At 38.6% G+C, this 20,937-nt stretch overlaps 8 protein-coding genes across 8 annotated transcripts; 4 read left to right on the plus strand and 4 right to left on the minus strand.

The window, feature by feature from the left end:
- Nucleotides 1–178: 178 nt before the first annotated feature.
- GCK72_020246 (uncharacterized protein) lies at nt 179–510 on the plus strand (the record flags this gene model as incomplete). Its single annotated transcript, XM_003116574.2, has 2 exons — nt 179–238; nt 289–510. 2 exons carry the CDS (start codon nt 179–181, stop codon nt 508–510), a joined length of 282 nt encoding a protein of 93 aa, XP_003116622.2.
- Nucleotides 511–2,166: 1,656 nt separating this feature from the next.
- On the plus strand, nt 2,167–4,183 carry GCK72_020247 (uncharacterized protein; the record flags this gene model as incomplete). The annotated part of the gene is made up of 4 exons (XM_053733475.1): nt 2,167–2,175; nt 3,292–3,678; nt 3,730–3,900; nt 3,950–4,183. The coding sequence occupies 4 exons, from the start codon at nt 2,167–2,169 to the stop codon at nt 4,181–4,183; spliced, it is 801 nt and encodes a 266-aa protein (XP_053582388.1).
- Nucleotides 4,184–4,412: 229 nt separating this feature from the next.
- GCK72_020248 (uncharacterized protein) lies at nt 4,413–5,069 on the minus strand (the record flags this gene model as incomplete). Its single annotated transcript, XM_003116220.2, has 1 exon — nt 4,413–5,069. The coding sequence occupies one exon, from the start codon at nt 5,067–5,069 to the stop codon at nt 4,413–4,415; it is 657 nt and encodes a 218-aa protein (XP_003116268.2).
- GCK72_020249 (uncharacterized protein) lies at nt 4,474–7,589 on the plus strand (the record flags this gene model as incomplete). Its single annotated transcript, XM_053733476.1, has 5 exons — nt 4,474–4,570; nt 4,629–4,782; nt 6,822–7,101; nt 7,154–7,327; nt 7,374–7,589. The coding sequence occupies 5 exons, from the start codon at nt 4,474–4,476 to the stop codon at nt 7,587–7,589; spliced, it is 921 nt and encodes a 306-aa protein (XP_053582389.1).
- A 66-nt stretch (nt 7,590–7,655) lies between these two features.
- Nucleotides 7,656–8,768, minus strand: GCK72_020250 (uncharacterized protein; the record flags this gene model as incomplete). Its single annotated transcript, XM_053733477.1, has 1 exon — nt 7,656–8,768. One exon carries the CDS (start codon nt 8,766–8,768, stop codon nt 7,656–7,658), a length of 1,113 nt encoding a protein of 370 aa, XP_053582390.1.
- A 1,808-nt stretch (nt 8,769–10,576) lies between these two features.
- Nucleotides 10,577–14,874, minus strand: GCK72_020251 (uncharacterized protein; the record flags this gene model as incomplete). Its single annotated transcript, XM_053733478.1, has 6 exons — nt 10,577–11,038; nt 11,406–11,675; nt 12,019–12,187; nt 12,455–13,124; nt 13,169–13,280; nt 14,815–14,874. The coding sequence occupies 6 exons, from the start codon at nt 14,872–14,874 to the stop codon at nt 10,577–10,579; spliced, it is 1,743 nt and encodes a 580-aa protein (XP_053582391.1).
- A 2,662-nt stretch (nt 14,875–17,536) lies between these two features.
- GCK72_020252 (uncharacterized protein) lies at nt 17,537–19,789 on the plus strand (the record flags this gene model as incomplete). The annotated part of the gene is made up of 7 exons (XM_003116115.2): nt 17,537–17,551; nt 17,597–17,726; nt 17,779–17,891; nt 17,945–18,056; nt 19,092–19,348; nt 19,393–19,641; nt 19,760–19,789. 7 exons carry the CDS (start codon nt 17,537–17,539, stop codon nt 19,787–19,789), a joined length of 906 nt encoding a protein of 301 aa, XP_003116163.2.
- Nucleotides 19,790–19,823: 34 nt separating this feature from the next.
- GCK72_020253 (uncharacterized protein) lies at nt 19,824–20,649 on the minus strand (the record flags this gene model as incomplete). Its single annotated transcript, XM_053733479.1, has 3 exons — nt 19,824–19,871; nt 19,920–20,342; nt 20,587–20,649. 3 exons carry the CDS (start codon nt 20,647–20,649, stop codon nt 19,824–19,826), a joined length of 534 nt encoding a protein of 177 aa, XP_053582392.1.
- Between the last annotated feature and the right edge of the window lie 288 nt (nt 20,650–20,937).

The following is a 20,937-nucleotide window of genomic DNA, read 5'->3' on the forward strand; positions in this document are numbered from 1 at the left end:
GGAGGATGGGTTCAGAGTGGTAAGTCCTGAAAGTTGAGCTATTAACACTTTTGAAAATAACTTTTAGTGTATCAATAGATTTTTCAATTTGTTTCCGGTCGGATCAGTTATCTGCTATATCATTTTATTCTCCTATCTACACAAAGAAAACAAAAATGCGATTAACAAATCTTTTTTCATGAAACGTGGAGAAAATAAAGTTTTTGCTCAACTACTGATCACTTCGGTTTTTTACATTGTGAGTAACTTGAAGTAATTACATAGACTTTACATATATTTTGATTTCAGATGGTTAACTCATTTTACGAAATTGTTATTTTCATAGATAACAGATTTGCTGGTTTCATTGCATTGTTACAATTGCTCGCCGTTTTCAATTATCTTCCGGAAATGTCACTATCGTTTTTATTCATTGTGGATACTATTCATGCTGATAGAATTATGAGAAATTGTATGGCTCCTAGAAGAGAAGTTCAGAGAATCACAGTTATCAAATCGACGAGTGTTTAATTCATCTAAATAATATTTGAAGTTTTCAAGCTATATTTTCTTACCTCTGTATCATTTTTTCTATCGTTTCCACAACTAATAAATAAATATGTTTCACAACAACTCTTGACCGATACTAGGACGCCTCAGCGCAACACCAACATCACTTTTTTCCAGAATTTTAAATGTCAAAACGACATTCTTGAAGAGACGCCATTTCCAGATGTGCCATTGGTCAGTCAGCCCTTTTGTAGTATTTGAAAATTTTATAATTACAAGTCTCACTTGTTTTTTTTCACTATTCTTCTAGTACGAAAATTTGTCTTTCTTAGCTTTTCTTCGGATTCTTCCTCTCATATCAATAATTTCTAGCTATAAACATTATGAGTTTTTCTTTCTATCTTCCTGGTTATATGTCACAAACCACGAATCTCGAAAAACCGCACTGTCCAAGAGTACGGTGTTACGATGAAGATTATCTGGAAGAACTTGCTGCATATAATAATGCCCGATTGTCAGGCGATGGAAAGTTAACTGCAGCTTTCATACTAAATTATGTTGTTAGTCTTCTGAATTTGTTGATTCAACTGTTTTGCATACAGTACATTTTGAAGAGGAAATATTTTAAAAAGGTGAGTGAATTAGTAATGCCATAACTTGTTACGGAGAAGCCAAAGCGTATTAAAATGAAATCAGAATGTTTAAAAATGTAATCTTATCACTTACTATCGATGTTCCGATCGTAAGTAACTGGCTTGCAGAGCTCAACCTAAAAACTTTGTGAGATTGTCTTGTCTAATCCATCCCCAATTTTATAGTAGCCAGCTAGTTAGACTGATTGTCAGCTCAGAAACTGTGGACATTGTTTTCTAGAGAGTCCTGAAGCGAGAATTAGCGGATCCTTCGGAAAATCCCAGCGTTTTGTTTTCAAGCTGTAACTAATAGTCTCTCATTCTTTAACAGTATTCATTTCATCATAACTTACAATTTCAATCGTGAGCTATTCGTTCAATTGAAACCTGTCTCGTTCCGGCTAACAACAAGCTCGTGAACAGCATGACACAATAATGTCTAATAAAACGTGGAAAAATATTGGGGAAAAAATAATTGTTTAATTTCTTCTCTGCACCAATTTTCAATTACAGCCTTATACAACATAGCCCCTGTCAGACTCGAGCATTCTGGGACTTGGGGTTTAATATTTACATTCACTATAGGCATTCAGTATCTCATTTACTTCATTTTGAGCTCGGCCTCCCGGTTACGGTAGTACGGTAGGTGCTCAATTTTTGAAGAATCGCTTCTTGAACTCTGAAACTTGCCGTAAAAACAGTATTATAAGGGAACCTGTATAATAATGGCACCTTCTACGCGCTCAAAATTCACCACTGGTATTCTCCTGGGCATTTTCCATGATTCTGATTACAATTATCGGGATTAGAATAGCATTAGCAATACTCAACAGAACATTTAGAAAGTTTTTAGTGAACTTTCAAGAGTCTCAAAAACTCAAAAACTTCTCTTGAAGGCAGTTGAAAAATATAATGGCATGCCGTTATGATATAGTTCTTAACGGTATGTTCTACAACCTGGGAGTCCTCAGGGCAACACGAAAATCACGTTTTCTCCAACATTCAATATCAAAACGACATTCTTGAAGATACGCCATTTCCAGATATGCCATTGGTCAGTCAGCCCACTTGTAGTATTTCAAAGTTTTATAATTACAAGTCTCACTTGTTTTTTCACTATTCTTTTAGTACGAAAGTTTGTCTTTCTTAGCTTTCTTTGAACTCTCCATCTCATATCAATAATTTCTAGCTATAAAAATTTTGAGTTTTTCTTTCTATGTTCCGACGCCTGAAACTCATCAACAAGTCATTGATCTCTTTAAACCGGACTGTCGAATAAGAAAATGTTCCGATGAAGATAATCTAAAAGAACTTGTTGCATTCTCAAGTGATGGAAAGTTAACTGCAGCTTTCATTCTGAATTATGTTGTTAGTCTTCTGAACTTGATTATTCAGCTGTTTTGCATACAGTATATTTTGAGGAAGAAATATATTGGAACCGTGAGAGAATTAATGGCGTCAAACTTTGTTACGGAGAGACTAAAGCGTATTTTATAAAATCGATGGGTTCATAGCGTTTTAAAAGTAATCTTATCCCTCACTATCGATGTTCCTGTCAAAGATAACTGGCTGGCAGAGCTTAACCTAAAAACTTAGTGAGACCTTTTTGTCCAACTCATCCCTATTTTTTTAACAGCCAACTAGTTAGGCTGGTGATGAGCTCAAAAATTATTGATCTATGCTTTTCTCACTTTCAAAATTTTAGGTGGTTTTTCATATTTTTGACTTTAAATTTCACAATGAAATTTTCTATATAAACTTTAATGATTCCCAATTATCAAATAACTTTTTTGCCATTAAACCTTGAAGTTGGAAGAAACAAAAAATCAAACTGAAAAGTTTTCACTTCAAATGTTTGTTCTCCCACGCGTCTATCCTAAAAATTATAAATTATTTTACTTGATTGATTACATCCATGACGTACTGTGTATTACTGTAGGTGTTCGTCAAGATTGCGAAACTCCGAAAACAGAGCATAATGGTCCTAGTAACCCAATTACTTTTCCGTGGGAGCAGGTGGTGGTGTTAGGAGGAGACCTGATTTGTTGGGTCATTTGTGCAATAATTTTAATAAAGAAGAGGCTGGAATACCCTGTGAGTTAGGTTGTTTTCTAGATGATTGCAAATTACCAATTGTCCTAACAGTTCAGTTTTATCCACATTTTTTCAGAGCACGTTCTTCTCTATCCTTATCATTCTATCCATCACCATCTCCTTCCGTGTTTTATTCTACATCTTGGCTATGACTACCACTGCTGTCATCTCCAACTCCTTCAGCGTTTTTCTCACCAAATCATCACTCTACATAGACTACTGTAGTAACTTCTTCTCATTGGCAATTACTTTCCTCATGTCTCTAAACAGATGTTTCTGCTTTGTATCCAAAAACTGGAATTCGAAAATATTCGACGGAAAGAATGTAATTGTCCCGATAGTTTTAAGTGCAGTTGTGTCAGTCAGTGGAGCGGTCATCTGTATCCTCACTTCGAGCATCATACGAGTGCTCTATCCGGGATTGGGTTACATCGATATGGGGTCGGACACAGGGTTTAAAGTTGTAAGTGCTCGTTTGTTAACTTGTTGAGAAAAACAAAATCTTGAATTTCAGCTTATCAATCGAATATTTTTCGTGTTTCCAATGGGTTCTGTGATCTGCTATGTTGTGTTATTCTATGTCTTGAGGAAACAAAACCGACAAGTTCTCACAAAAACATCCAATCGAAGCAAAGGAGAGCAGAAAGTATTTGTTCAGTTGTTAATCACTACAGTCTTGTATGGAGTGAGCATTTTCCAAAGCTACTGAAATTTCATCTTTTGAATGCTTACAGATCATGTCAACTCTGTATGAGGTGCTTAATTTGGTCAACTGGTCGGATACTGCGCTCCAACTGACTTTCATTTCAGTATTCAGTGTTCTAAATTACCTCCCAGAGATCTCATTACCTCTCTTGTTGATCTGTAACAGCGTCCAAATCAGGAAGAAAGTGTCTTCGTGGATTGCACCAAAGAGTGATCGGACTATTGTCACGGAGCAGGCAAAAACCACAACGACTACTCTTTGAAATATTTTTTTCAAAGTTTTTATAAATATATTTTGTTTTATGACTTTTAGAACTTTTGAAGTATTTGTATAGGACATTCCATCCATTTACTCTTTTGATCTTGCCCTGTTCTTTGTTATTATAATTTTATTGTGAACTTCAATAAGTCAAATTATTTTTCAAAACTTTATATTCACGATTTCTTAATAAACAACCTTATCATAAATTACCAAGAACAACATAATCACATTTACAAATATTCTTCCATGAACTTGATATCCATCATTCTCGCTTTCAGATTCTCGACATCCATGTCATATTCCTCTTCTTCCTTTGTCGCCTTCACTTCCTCTTTGACTGACTCCAGTGACCTCACTTGCTTTGATGATGGCCGGATCGGTACAATTGGTTTGGTTCCTTTCAACGCCCGAATGACCTCTTCCTGATCCTCGATCTTCTTTTTCAGCGAGCTGGTTACTTCGTCAGCAACTATCAACTTATTTGACATCTCTGAGAAGACCTGTGAGAATTGGATTCCGTCGAAATCGTTCGTTGGCTCCGGTCCAGGGGTATCACGTCCCGAGTCGTCGGAATCCCATCCAGTTCTCGAATCGTTGTAGGTGAGGAAGACTGGAGCATCCTCAATTTTACACGCCTTCTTCATTCTCTCCATTTGCTCCTGGAACTCCAATTCCATCATCTCAATTTTCCAATCGGCTTCCTCCTGGATTTTCTTGATCTTCTCTTGAGCTTCCTTCTCGATTACTTCTCTGAGTTGCTCCATATCCACAATGTACTTCAGCTGCTTCTTGATCTGGTATTCCTGATTTCCCACCGTTCTTGTGAGCGATGCTATCTTCTCCTGGAGCTCGATGTACTCCTCGATGGTCATTTGGATTGTAGACATGTTGGTGAAGTAGTGTTCTGGAAATATGTTTAATAATGGGAAGGAGGTCACGACGGTTGAGAGAGAGAAAGAGAGCAAGAACGTAGTCGCACTATGTATACAAAAAACAGTAACGATGAGAAACAAAAGGTCAGGCGGAGATCTATAATATGTGACGATGAAAAACTGAAGTCTCATATTATATGTGCAATAGGGGCGGTGGGAGAACAAGGAGAGAGATACTGGAGTCACCAACCCAGAAGGATGGGTAGATGTAGAATGAATATATAAATGACGGTAAGACCATCACATAGGATGGGATGTGTAAATGGGCGGAGCGTACCGTTGCGCGGGAAAACGGCGCGTTGCGGTCCGTATGAGAATGGATTCAGGGAATGGGAAACCTGTCAGCAGTTTATTGGATGACAAGAGAGGGTATACTAGGTTGCAACTAGAGATATAATGTTGACATTAATGGGGTGAAGAAAGAATAAAATGGCATGTTTATAAACACTCATAAATAAGAAAATCAAAAAATTGGAACGGTTCCTAATCTGAGACTGTTCTGGAATCTCCAGTGAATATGGTTGTTTTGAAGTCTGGGACAATATTTTAGGAAAACCTGACGAGAAATACTGTTCGAACTATGGATCCATCCTGTCGACATATGGAAGGGCGAGGAGTTGAAAGTTAATCCCTCATCAGCATTAATGAAAGTTGCTTCAATAATTTGAAATCTCACATGTAAAATAACATTTCTAAAAGTCATCTTGAAGACGTTTTGCAACCAGCAAGAAGTTTTCAGTGGATGACTACCACATACTTTATTCCACCAATTTTCACTCTATTGTGCTCAATAATCTCGCATTTGTACAAGAGAACAATTCCTTCGAGAAAGTTATTCTTGAAAAATTTTTGTTGTTTCGTTGTTCTCATAGCAAATTTTATGTACACAGTATGTTGTCTCATGATCTCACAAAATAATATTTCACTTCAGATCCTGATGGTGATGGCTTAGTGGATCAATTATGGTTATGTTGGAAATCCAGTCAACAGATTGAAACTCAATTTTTATCATTACATACCCGAATTTTTTCTATCATTATCTGTCATTATTGTGGGTTTGGCATCAAAGAAAATTATGGTCCCTATCATCCGATTGCCACTTTAATCAAGGTTTCAAATACTTCTGCCATGATATTTTCGGATAAACTCTTCTGCTAAAATACCTCTCACGTCATTCTTGACATTTCCCTGAGCTTTTGAGTTGCACTTAACAAGTTTTCGAAATCTTGTTTTTCGAAATTCTCAAACTTTGTCATCTCTAAACGCTTTTCAAATATCACTAACCAACCAAAGCTGCTCTATAATTTTCTTTTTTTTGTTTAGTTGCAGAACTGATCGAACTAAAGATTTAACTCAACTCAATATGGTTCTGATTTTTATCAATTATCAACGTGAGTATTGTTACGACGGCGGCGATTTCTCTGCGGGTACGAGAGCAAAAGACAATGTATTGGATCGAATTAGTCTATCGACATTTTCAAAATATGCATCTGCATTTACATCTCTGATTTGTCAAATTTGGTTTATGGTATCCGTTTTGAAGAAAAAGAGTAAAGAGAAGGTGACCTGAAACACTAAAGCATGTCTAACTACTGATTTAATTCAGAATTCTTTGATTGTACTATTGATTGGTTTCTCTTTCGCTATCATTTTACAGACCCTTATTTTATTTCTTCATATCCCACTACTTTTAACACTAAAATCCAGCCATTATGGTACCTTTGGATTCAATGTAAATACGTGGCTTCACATTTCTCTTTATATTGATTTTGTCTCGTATCTTTTCTACATCTCTCTCGTTTTTGGAATGATAGTGAATCAGAAATCGCGTGCCATTCGAAGATCAAAGTCAGCTGCAGCTTGCATTTTGTCATTGTGCTTGGCTTTTGCACTGGCAGCTTCAATGATTTCAATTGAGATGTCTGAGATTGTACGAAGTTTCAGCAAGGTGTTTGTACATACTGGGAAGGTTAAATTTTATGAACAGGTAAGAGTTCTGAGGCGTCCCAGATCTTCTGATGAACCAAGATATATTCCAGATGATCAACCGGATGTTCTACATTTTCCCAGTTGCATCTGTCATAATCTACTCGATATATTATCGCAAAAAACGAAAGCTGGCAGAACAGAGTGCTCTTACAATGTATCCGGTCTATAAAAGTAGCCAAGACAACATAATTTTCAATATTATGATTACTTCAGTTATCTACGGGGTGTGTCTGATTTATCACGCATCATTTTGTCATTTTAATTTTTCAGGTTCTTCTCATTTTTCACGATGTCACAAGCATCTTTCCAAGTGACGACAGTTTATGTTTCGGTGCAGAGTACACACCAACAGTGCAGCTATTCAACTTTGTACCGGAATTGTTTCTGCCAATATCCTTCATGATAAGCACAAGGAAATCTTGGAAGAAGGTTGGAATCGAAGGATCCATATTAGTGATAAGGATATCTACCATTGCTGTTCATTAGGTTATGTTATTTTAAAATAAAAATTATTATTTTTCAAAACTTTATTCAAATAGGAAAAAAACAAGTTTAAATCATATCTCTAAGAGTATAGGCGTCTCTCAGTCTCAACTCCAAATTATCGATCTCTCGTTGATGTTCGATCCTCTGAATCTCTGCCATGAAATCCGCCATATCTCTATCGTTTTCAGACTTTTTGATTTGTTGCTCCAACTCTTCAATCTTTTCCTCAATGTCCCGTGATATTTCATTGCCAAAGAATGTCTGGCTGATCATTACGGAATTGTTATCCAAGTATGAACAGAGCCAATCAGTATGAGACTTCATTGACAACTCGAGATCTGCTAGAGCCTTCTTCGTTTGAGCGAGTTCCTCTGCAAGATCTTCATTATTGGAACATGAGTTTGGTGCTGGAGATCCTGTTGTAGTCGTGGCTTCATCCTCTTCAAAATCTTCACAGCAGGAGAAATACTCTTCATCGTCATCTAATCCATCGTGTGTCGATACTAGATCCACGCTTTCCTTATTGAGTGAACATTTTCTTGAGACTTCATGAAACTTTTGAAATCTTTCGAACTTTCTCGCAAACTTCTTTTCTATCCTTCTCTTTGTGCATTGAATTGACTCTTGGTGTTCGCGCCTCAAAGCTTTCAATGCAGCCTTTTTCTCTGCAATCATCTCATTCATCTTCACATTTTTCTCCTTGATGACCTGATTCTTCTCAGCCAATTTTTCACTGAGCTCTTGGTGTTGCTTGCTAAGTTTCTGATTGAAACTTCTCTTTTGTGCCAAAAACCTCTCGTCATATTCTCTTTCGAATAGCTTGATGAGCTTTTCACGCTCTTTTTTGATGAGCTCTTTATGCTCTTTCTTAAACGACTTGATGAGAAGTGACTCATTTTTGCTCAGCTCGTCAATTATCTGCTCTTTCTCTTTGAGCTGCGCTTTAAGCTTTTCAAGTTCGGGCTCGTTTTCAGCTCCACCTATTTTACTCAATCTGTTCATCTCTTTCAATTCATTATCTTTTTTGAAAAAAGCTTGAATTAGAGTGTCTCTTTGAGCGTTTCTCTGCTCGTTCAACTTGTTGAATTCCTTTTCCACTTGGGAGAGCTTCTCTTGGAGAGCGGTGATTGTGGCATCTGTGCTGGTTTTGACGGAGGCAGTTGGGAGTCGTTTGGACATGTTGATGCTTATCTGAAAATATAACAAATCAGGTTAAGCTTGAACAATCGATCTGAAAAAATGAAGTTTTTGGAAAAGGCAGGGAAAAGAAGTAGTGATTCGTATCGCATCTATAGCATTGCTTTGAAAGATGATATGTTCGAGCACACCAACTCACACGTAGTCAGAATGACTGTCTAGTTAGCAACCTAATAGGGATCAATGGACCAACAAATAGAGAAGGGACTGGGTCATGTGACGTGAGGACTATAAGAATATATGAAATCTATACAGTGACGACGAGATAGGGAGTAGTTAATCAATAACCACCAGTGGGAAAATTCACGACGGGAGGATTTAGGTCAATACTGGGGCTACAAGTATGGAAATATGATTAAGCATGGTAATAGACTGTACTATGTCGTTTATCAGTGATTCTTAAACTAGATCTACTGTAGCTGCTGTGTCTATTAGGCGATGAGTGTAGGATCACCTCCGATGTGAGCAATAGTCAAATGAACGAGTAAAGAAGTGGATCCGATCGGACTATATAGAACGAGAACGAGTTGTTCTATTCCATAGACTTGGCACAGTTCCAAGCAGATGTGTAACTATAACAGCGTGAGAACCAACAATGCGAATCCAGAACGGTACGTGAAAACTCATAAAAGACAGATGTTATGTAGACACAACAATGGGAATAACAAACAGTTCTTCCCAACTGGGTCAGATGACGTGAAGCTGAGAATACGTAAAAACTATTCGGCTATGACAAGATATGGTGTACTCAATCGATACCCTAAACAATAATAATGCGGTCCCTGCAGCATCTGAAGAAATCTTGAAGGTGTGAGAGCAGAAATGACAGGTATTTGTCCAGGTGTACTTGGAGACTTGACAATGTGAAAACCGGTGACAAGCGAACCGAGGAAAATAAGTGAATGTGAAAATAGAAGAATTGTGATGCCGGACGGAAAATTAAAAAGGGAGAAAAACTGAAGGGGTCATCGAAGGGAGATGATATTTAAAGACGGGAGGGATCACGCTCAGCGTGGTCATCAAAAAAGCAAGAGTGAAGTTTAGATGGGACCTTCGCTGTAAGCAGAGAAGTGAGGAAGTGGATAGATTAGACAGGACTGGATAGCATCGTTCTCGTTTATAGACTTAGAACGATTCCAATCAGAAATGTGGAGGACAAGAACTACTCCTATAATAGCGTGAGAACAAACCGAGTACATATCCGTCGGTATGTGAAATTAATATTCTTGAAGAGAGAGGAAAATACATAACGATTTGTACACCGGAGATCTCCTAACCCCTAAAAAACATCCTAAACAATATCCTGCAGATTGGATGACTGTAACTCTCTAGATAAAACACGTGAATTATCACTGACTCTATCACTGAAAGCTGCTAATGTATCGTAGGAAATCTGGGATCGTTTCTGTTCTGAAGCTGCTAAAATGTTGTTGATTTTGGCCTTTGGAGCAACTCGATACAATGTTTCAACTTGGACAACAAATTATTTATATCCATCTCGTATTCCTTCTTTTCGATCTCCCAGTTGCTCTTCATCGCCCAATTCTCCTCGGTCATCAACCTGAATCGTTCTTCCAACTGGTACAATTCTTATTTCTGTAAGGTGTCAGCCTCTTCGAGATGGGTATGTCAGTGTTTCTTTGACAAATCTGAAAAATCAACAGCAAAAATAAATTGGAAAAACTGATTTATTGTTTAAAAACCAATTATTCACGTACTTATTCAAATAAATAAATAAATAATTAATTAAATTAGATGAAATTATAAATTAATTGAATAGTTCGAAACTATCAAAGCATTCTATTAAAGCATTCTTTCAATAGCATGTCATGTACATCTATAGTTTCCTCATACTCTTCCATCTTGTTATCCCAGATGGCCTGATTCTTCTCGTTCTCCTCAATCAGCAATCGAATCCGTGCATCCATTGCATACACAACTCTCTCATGTTTCAATTGTACCTCAACCAATCGTTCTTTCATTTCTTCCAGTTGTCCTTTTTCTTTTTTATCGTCAGGTTGATCACAGATTAGAGTCTTGTAGAATTCAGCGAATTTATCCGAAGAAGACGCATCAGTCAGAGGGACGAAGTATTCGGTGCTTTGATCTTTCTGCTCCTTTTTCTTTGGTTTTACTTCTGGACCCAACTTTTTGAAGAGTTCCTTTTCCAATTTGATGTATTCAGAGGTGGCACTCCACAGCTGCTTTTCAAGCGATAATATTTGAAGCGTTTGAAATGACGAACATCCTTCCTGAAATAAAAATAGTTTGTAACTTTGGGGTTATCACTAAACTGAGAAATCACTTGTTTAGTCAAAAAAAATCAAATGTTTAGTCAAAAACGACACTTTTTTCTAAAAAAAAATTTCAAAAATTCCAAACTTTTTCCAAACATGTTTCACAATGGGCCGAGAATATTTTTGATTTTGGCCCGGCCCGTGGCAAGTCTGGAAATTATAAACTTTCCCATAAAAATTGTATAGAAAACTAATAATTGGATCGAAACTGAAAGGTTTTTAAAAAAACATGACTACCGACCTAGAAACCCAAAACAAAACAGTTAGGTCACCGAAAAGCGATTTTCAGACTTTTCGAATTTTCAGACATTTTCAGACTCACCGTTTCCTTATATTTCCTCTGTAACTCCTCGTTTTCCTTCTTTTGAATCCGGATAGTCTCCTTCAACTCCGTCGTTTCCTTGTCATATTTCTTTTGTGTCTCGTCTCGAATTTCCAGAAGATTCCTGACTGTCTGCTCGGAATCCTCCAGTTTCAATAGAAGATTTCCTTGAGTTTTCTCCAATTCCTCAATCACTGCCGTCTTTTCGATGAGATGGTTTGTGAGTGCAGCAATCTCACTCTCGAGGGCGATCTGGTGGGACGCTTCCATCTGAAAATAGATTATTTGATTGGGGAAAATTACAGAAAAATAGAGAAAAAAAACTCACAAAAATCAAAAAAATTCCATTTTGAAAATCGATTTCTTCTTTTCGCGGAATGATCTCCATTGCAAATCAAAGAATCGGTAGACCAAAAAAAAATTAAATTTTACAAAAGTGGGTCTACAAAAAATAATACAATTTTTATTCGAGTGTCATGGGCTAAATAGTGTGTGAGATAGAGAGTATCATAAAGATATTGCAATCGGGATGAAAAAGTGAGGCAAAATAACAAAGATATGAAAAAACCGGCGGGATACAAGCAACAAAAAACATATACAATTTCTAAACTACTCTTTTAATTTTGAGTTCATTACAATAGGCTTGAGCAATTTGAGTGGATTGGAGCTCTTTATGGACGTATTGGAATATCGATTCGAGATGATCCACCGGGATTTGACCGATTTTGTGATCGGAGAGGACGTCTGGAGGGATGGAATCGGCTGATTGTGGCCAGAGGGATCTGGAAACTAGAAATTGGATTTAAGAAGAGAGGCCGATTTGAACATTTCATAGTTGTCAAGGCCCGGCTTCAAAAAATTACCTATTTTTCATAGAAAATGTGGAAATTTTTGATGATTTTTCTGAATTTCTTCTAATTCTGAAGGATAGTCAAAAATTTTCTTTTTTCGCGGAAAAAATTCAAAAATTTTGAAAATTTTGAAAATTGGTGCCAACTTACCCGGGCCTTGACAACTATGGAAAATTAAAAAGAATACGAAAGTATTACCTGACAACCTGCTCAACAGCTTTTGCATTCGGTTGTCTCCCAATTTGGGTCAAAAAACATGCATAATCTACCAGACTCCGCCCCAACCCATTTTCAGACGTCACTTCTTTCCCGGACAGACACAATTTTTTCCGTGGCAATATTTGTACAGGATACTGTAGCCCCAATTTCAGATTCAAATCTGCTAGCTTCTTTTCATGAGTCGTTTTCTTGATAGTTGGTAGCTCTGGATGGAAAGATGTCGCCTTGAATCCACAAGGGGATTCAGAGGATTCAGAATCTTCCGATGGAATTGTCTGAAGCATTTTCAGCTCGAAAAGCTTATCAAAAAGTGCCGAATGACGGCGATGTTGATGAGAGAGGAAGTTGAGACGATCGTCCGTGCTACATATGTATTGTGACAGAATTCCAGAAGCTAGGAACGTCATTAAATTGGTCTCTCCGTATCGGAATACAGTATCCCCGTCGATTTCAGAGAGATGAAGAAGCGCGTGTTGAATCATTGAATCAAGAATAGCCTTTTGCATGGTAATCGTTGGAAGAACAGCTAGAAGATGGGGTCGGCGGAATTTCGGAAGTCGGTCATTCTCGGATTCAGATTCAGAAGACGAGGTCAGTGTCCACGGTTGGATATTATTGTACTGTTCGGGAGACTCGTTTTTTCGAAGGTCTGAATTAAAAATAATGAAGATTTTGCAAGATTTCGAATGGTACCTGCAAACATGAGTTTCTTGGGGAACTGTGCAGTTTTCTTGCGGCCGACTCCCATTAGAGTGTATATGTCCGCTCGATAGGCGGCGACGTTCGGGATTTTGTCGGCGAATTTCTGGAAAAAAGTAGGATTTTTTGAGTTTTCAGAGAAAATTATAGCAAACTTTATAATGTTTTTGTTCTACTGAATTCCTCTGAAATGTATGTCAACTGATGTCTAGCTACTTGACGAAACGTCCCGGAGTCTTGGGGCTCCTGGTAAAATTTACAAAAAAAAGCCTTATTTTTCAGTACATTCTCTCACAGTGTCCCACTTAAATCCTAATAAATCTAGTACGAATCTCTGTACCTCCTCTCAGATATGCCTTTCGTTTCTATCCTCGCGAATGACATGATTACAGTACTTCAGAAGTACCTAATCATGTTAGCATAGGTGATTTTAGTCTGAAATTCAGAAATTTCTAGCTTGAGTTTCCAAGTGTCTCGGTTTCAAAACGGCACAGATAAGTCATCTCTCGGGTAGCACCGTTCAGACTTTATCTTGTCAGGTGGGCCCTTCGTTCACCTTTTTCAGAAAAACGGTCTGGAAAGATTCCTCTTTTCCAACTTTCAATATTCCCAGATCCATCCAACCCTACAAAAACTCCGTGTTGGTCACCCGTCCATTCGTTTTTCGAAAAATGAAAAATGTGTGAATTGCCCACCACCGCCACCATATGTTCGTAATTCGTATCCAATTCGACGTGTTTTTTTATGGATTACACATAGGCAGAGAGCTACGGGGGGAGCAGAATCACATTCGAATACTCACAAATAATTTGATTGGGGGGACAGATGATGGGTGACAGGAGAGAAGAGGAGCAGATATTGGATGGGATTGGACACTGGTCAGGATCGGTGAATCTCCAGATGACGGTTTTCTGATTTTCAGACTTTGCAAAGATTAGGATTATCTTTTGAAGCGCTAATCGTTCCCCTCCACTCCCTCATAGCTTATCCGTCAAAAAATCTTTTTATTTTGAAAAATTATATATTTCGTTCGTACTCAATGAAAACAATTCCCTAGCCGACCTTCGTGACATGACAATTTGTCTTCGGCGCTTCGCCAAGATTAATTTGGTTAGTACCAGGGCGGTCGGCATATCTGAGAGAGGTACAGAGATTCGTACTAGATTTATGAGGATTCAAGTGGGTGACTGATTAATGGGGAATCTCGTAGAAGTTTGAATTATTTTTTTGACCTGGAAGTGCAAAATGTGAAGACATCCACCGTATTCACCAAGTTTTTCTCGAAATGAAAATGAAAATTTTTTAAATTGTGACCTTCTAACATGATGACCTTAGATAAGAATAAGAATCTGCCCTACATTCTGGTGCATATAAGGAACGGGAAACCGTCAGAAACCGTCAGTCCCCATTCACTGCCGGTCATCGGTCAACCGATGAAACACTTCAGCACATGTTGATCCCCAAATAGGAGAGTCTGCTGAAGAAGACAGGGCGGTTTTCGGGCTCTTCGACCGTGCTCCTCGACCGTAGTGTCTCGGTTTAAAAACGGTTTAAAAACTGCCTGGCGAAGATTCCTCTTTTCTATCTTTCCGTATTCCCAGAAATGATCAAAAGTATGGTCAGCTGGCAACTTAGCTGACCCTTAGCTGAGCTGGAGCTGGAAATATCTGAGCCGGTGGCACCGGACGGAGAATACACATCGTCAGGTTCCAGAGATCTACTTCCCGAATGATTGGTTCTCTTCCAGAATACTCCATATTCAATTCCACTCCATCTAACTCCTCCCAACTTGTATTCTGTTTTCTGCATGCTAATTGTTGTGTTTGTCTTCTTCCTCATCCTCCTTTTTCTTTTTTCTGAAAAATTTGCGTCAAGAGGTCGAGAGCCTCTTCTCACCAACACGCAAACACGAAAATTTCCGTTCGAAAAAAAAAGAATGGGGCGGAAAATTGATGATGACACTTGCTCTGCATGGGGGCTCCATCTTGTTCTTCTCCTTTTTCATTCGACACGAACAAAAGGTGGTGGCTTCAAAAAAACGGAGGTCTACTCAGTCACTTTTTGTGCTCAACGAGATCTTCTCTTTTTCTTAAAGGGGTAAAGTAAGAAAGAGCCGCAAAACTGATTGACTTTTGTTAGAAAAGGGGGGGGAATTCCCACGACGAAACTTGTCACAATTCATTCTCATTCTCACGAGCTTCTTCTCCTCCCTTTCTTCTTTTCTTTTCCGTTTAGTTGTCAGAAAGGAGAGAGAGAGAAAACAAAAAGTGGGCGGAGTCTGAGCACCCATGAAGGATCTCCGAGTGTTCTTTGTGAATCGGTTTGATTCTTAGTCCTTCCTCTGTTTGCACTGAGGTCCGGTCAAATGAGAAAATGGTTCTCTCGTATATTGTTTAGTCTTGTTTCGTCACACAAGTCAAGCGAATCTTGATTATTTTCTCTTTTTTCTGCTTGTTTTCCATGTAAGCATGATTCATTCATTTCGCAATTTCGTAGTAACTTGAAATTCCAAAATTTTGGATTTTTTCTGACGAGTTGAGATTTCTCAACCGACTACTGTAGCTCAGCTGATACAAACCATCTCAGTGGCCTAGGTTTCCCTCCAAAACTTGCAGAGTGTTTTCTTAACTTTGATTCATTAGAATCTCAATTATTTTGTTGTCTCATATGATCCTTTTCTATTCGTTCAATTAGTTGTCGTCGCCGCTCGAATAGTTAATAATAGAATATGTGAGAATAAGCAATTCATATGTGAGAGCTTCTCGCAGAAAACTTGATTCATTAACCAGAAGAGAGTCCCGGATTCTGATGAATTCCGGAAACTAGAATTTCCAGAAAATCTTCTAGATCTTTCGTCATTTGCAAACTTCAATGATTCAATGCCACAATTTCCTTTTTTATCGTTCAAGTGCATGTCTCACTCATGACAAAAAAAATGGAGTGATATATAAATTTTGGAGTTTCCAAGGCAACTCGAACCCTCAGAGCCAACAAGTGCAAATTTGAATTTCTATTCTCGAATTGTTTTCTTTTTTGTTCTCTAATTCGTGGTCCCGTTCCCATCCGAACAAAAAAACAAGAAAATGAAGAAAAGAGCGTTTCCTCGACATCATCATCAGTTATTCTCAAGAGTCTTGTTGCTTTTGGGGCTTCAATTGGAAAGAGAAAAAACTCAGATTAGAGGATAAATAAAGAAGACCTTTGTGTTTTGTTGCACTGCTCTTCCGTGTCCTTTTAAGATCAAGACTGAGTTGGATTCTAGTCTGACACCGGAACCAGAATATTTAAGAACAGTTGAGATATGCCAGTTCCGGAAAATCTTGGTTTTTGGAAAATTTTGGTTTGGTCAGTTTCGGAGTGTCCTGGAACCGGATCTCCAGATTTGGAGACCCTGCCATTTTGACATCAAACGTTTAGAACCCGTGAACTTTAGACTCCAACCGTTTCAGTCAATTGAGTGACTTTTCGCGTTTTTGTCGAGATGACATGGTTTCGGAATGTCAAAGTTACCAAATGTCTTTGTTTCCAAACACCCTCTAATCCATGTATTGCAGTTCTGGAAGAAATTATCTATACTGAAACAAAATTCAAAGTCCACAGGTTCTCTTGGTTTCAAGTCTTTATACTGAGTCAGACTATCATATGGAGTACACTCGGAGCTGAATATGCTAGGATTCAGCGAAACCAAGGTCATGCTACCGTATTCACCGAGACCTAGCTTCTCGACAACTAGTCTCCAGAATCGAGCTTTCAACTCGGTGTTCCAATAACTCTCTCTCCTTTCCTCTATTCCACGTGACATTTATTCGACTTCATAAATCAAAATTGACACAAACTTCCTTCTTCGTATCTCCTTCTTTCCCGATGGGGACTCCCTAACCGAACATTATTTACTTCTTCTCTCTCTTTTCCTCAAATCGAATCATCGCTCCGTTTTTGTTCCTTCTCTGATTGCCCTCGGGTAATGGGTGTCCGAATTCAACAAAGTTATTTCTCATTTTACTTTTGAATATTTGAGTAGAAGGAGAGGAGAAGACGTCAACGTCTTCATCCAACTCACAAAAACAACACAATAATACAAGTTGTGTTAGTCACAGATATATATTCGTGAAGTGCTTTCTCTCTCTCTTTTTAGCCAAGACTCTTGGGGCGGCCCCTCTCTCTCTCTATCTATCTCGAAAGAGTAACCTCTTCCTTCCTGCTTTCGTTTTTCTAGAGCTAAGGAAGGCGGGGAGGAGGAAGAGAGAGACAAAAAGTGTATTTACTTTTTGAAGGAGTCGACGAGCAAAGTGAGGGAGTCAGGGTCACAACCACAACACAACCATTCTAACGGTATCAACGGTATCCGTATCCAGATGCTCCATGCGGTTTCGTGAGGTGAGTACTGTAGGTCAATGAAACTACAGTAACCCGAATTTCCAGAAGCAAATCTTTCAACTATTGCTCTACCTCTCCCTGCTTCATCTCTCCATTTCTGATGTGGTATTCACTGTGGAAGAGAGCAATGTGACTACGCCAACCCGTCATTTACACAAGTTGAGGCATTCCAGAGGTATTTCACCAATTTCAGAGTTATCAAGTCTAACTTCGTGACTGATTTTCAGGTTCCACACCAGTCCTGGCCGCCACGTCATCAGTAATAAATCCCCGTGAGTCGAATCGTCTGGAGTCGTTCTCTTTGAATTGCCCTCATGTCGTTGACTCGAGTAATAAAAATGTGAGTTTTTTTCTTTCTACTTTCCATAACTCTTATTATTTCTGTGAGCTTAGGTCCATATTGAAGTGGTGTGGACACTCAACGAGACTGTCTGGCTGAAAATCGAGAATGGCCATCAGCGAGTTGTGAATGGCGAGTCGACGTTTAACAAGCGTCGTGTGTCAGGTTAGTTACGAATTCCGTCAGTGGTATAAAGTATAAGAAGGGTGGCACTTCATGCATTAGTTAGTAATGGTGGTGGTAGAAAGAGAAGGGGGAAGAACTTTAGTACTAAAGAACATAAATAATAGGTTGTGAGAAGACGAAGAAGTGGGAGACAAAAAATGGGAAGAGGATAGGTCAAAGATTTTGAATTGTAGGGTTCTAGAAAGATTGAGCCAATCAAAGAGGGGGGTTGCTAGTTTCTGAGGGAGTTTCTCTGAAGGGACACAGAAATAGATTTTGTTCTGAAATCAGAACCAGAGGTGTGAAGATTCTGAATCTGTTTCTGGGAACCGAGGGATTTTAAGTACTGTAGTTCACACTCTACTAATTACCCATTTTCTAATTGTCCTAATTAACAAACTCGGGGCAATTTCCTTAAAACTTGAGGAGAACCCTTGAAGAATAACTTTTAACGGATTTTCAGCCAAAATGGCTATTATTGACAGTTTTTCTCGTGAAAAATGCCGTTTTTAACCGATTTGGCTCAAATTTTGTCAATTTTAAAGTGAAAAAAACACGGATTTTGCAGTAGTTTCAGTCGACGTTTTGGGAATTTTTTCGTTTAAAACAAGGCTGTCAAAAAGGCAGTGGGCCGATTCTATATCTGAGTTCCCAGCCATGGAAAATTTTCGCTTCTTCAGGCGGCCTTGTAGAGGGCCAAAAGATTAGTCGATGTACAAAAATTCAGCCCATTTGGTTAATCCGCGGCCTCGGCGGTCCTAAAAGACGAGGGCCGCGGCCGGCCGTGCGACAGCCTTGGTTCAAAATCTATTTTTGATTAGTTCCCATTTTTAGTGGCTTATCTCTAAAAGACAGTAAAAATTGGCAGTTTTTACAAATTTTCAGTGATTTCACTCAGTTTTTCTCGTAAACATTTCCGTTTTTCAGCCAGAGGTTTTGAGTACTGTAGTTTCACACTCTACTAATTATCCTCTAATTATCCTAATTAGTAATCGGACTCAATATCCTTAAAACATCCATCTCCTCCATTTCCAGGCAAAACCGTCATGCGACTCCTTCTCAACAACGCTCGCTACCTGTTCGACTACGATGAGCTCACTGGTGACTTCTCGATGGAAATCTCACCAGTCCTCTGGTCGGCCGACTGTGGAGCCTGGCAGTGCCACGTTACCGTTCGACAACCGGATGGAAAATCGCACACTCTGACGAGCAGAAGACGTATAAAACCAGGAGAGATTGGGATTCGGAAAGAGACGAGGAAGGAGGAAGGGAGAAGTCAATTAAATCCACGGGTTAGTAGAGCGTAGACTAATTATTCAATTGATTTCAATTACAGATAGAGGAGAAGCCTGAGGGACAACTGGAACGAGTGGAATTCGCAGATCTTGAGACCTCTCCGATTCAACTTCAGAAACGAGGAGATCGCTCATCAGACCACTGGAATCAGAATACTGCCTCATTCTCTCGGAATTCAGATGACAATGTGTATATGACGAGGAAGGAGGCGGAGATTTCCACAAATGTAGTGTTCGCAAGGAATGATGGACCGATAAACAGACAGCATCATAACCACAACAAGATACCGGTTAGACATCGCGAGTTGGAGCGACTTTTCGACGCTCAGATTGATTATGAATTAGGTGAGTGGAATGGAAAACGCGTCGACGGCGCCCCAGACTGTTCTGATTTCCTTATATTTACAGATATGTCAACTGACGACATGTACTACTTGAATTCGCGAGCTAGAGCACGAAGTGCACAGTATTACTATAATGGAGCCAACCACCAGCCATATCTCATGATTTCAATGATTTTCTTAACTATTTTGTTATTTTTCTGAAAAATAATAATTTTCAAAAATACCTTTGCATTTTTCGAGAACACGTGTGACGACTCCACCATCACCACACTCGACACGTTACGATTTAGAAGACGTTCGGCGAATTTTGTGGAGTGAAAATTGAAGAGAGTCACGTCGATATCGGATAGAGAAGTTGTCATTGAGGACGTCTTCTGAAGAGATTGCATCAGAATTGATAAGGCTGATTTGATGGGGGCGTGGCCATCGGCTCGATTCTCCTCGACGTCTTCTGGCTTTTTCTTTGCTTTTTGGCTCTCTTCTTCTGTGTTCTCGAGTGGAGATTCAGGATCTGACGATGATGTGGAAGATTCTGGAGCTGGAGCTACATCAGAAGACGTCAGGAATTCTGAATCATCAAAAAATTCGGAAGATTGCCAGACGTCGGGATCGAAGACTTGCGAGCTTTCGGTGACCAATGGGGGTCTCTGAATTTCGAATTTTTTAAAAAACTATATTATTTAGAAGCCCTTCAAAAAATGACCTTTTTTTCCAAATTTTTTTTGAATACTTTTCAATTTTCCATCGAAAATGTGACCATTTCTGATGATTTTTCAGAATTTCTTTTAATTCTGAATGATAGTCGAAAATTTAACTTTTTCGTAAAAAATTTCAAAATTTTTCAAAAAACTTGAAAAAATGGGCTTTAACCAGTATGAAAAAAAGGTTTACCTGAAAACTCGTGGGATGCTTGTTCACAGTAGAAATCCATCGGATTCCTTTCAGAAATCGCATTTCTCTGAAAAACATAGTTGTCAAGGCCCGGGCCGGTAGAAAATTTTCAAGGCCCGGCCCGGCCCGAAGGCCCGGCTTCAAAAAATGACCCTTTTTTCCCAATTTTTTTTTTCGAAATTTTTTCAATTTTTCATCGGAAATGTGACCATTTTTGACTATTTTTCAGAATTTCTTCTAATTCTGACTGATAGTCGAAAATTTGACTTTTTCGCAAAAAAATTCAAAAAAATTCAAAAAATTTGAAAAAATTTGAAAATTTGACTTTCGCGCCAATTTGCCCGGGCCGGG

The sequence above is a fragment of the Caenorhabditis remanei genome, chromosome V (genome assembly GCF_010183535.1).
Source record: "Caenorhabditis remanei strain PX506 chromosome V, whole genome shotgun sequence".
NCBI lineage: Eukaryota > Metazoa > Nematoda > Chromadorea > Rhabditida > Rhabditidae > Caenorhabditis > Caenorhabditis remanei.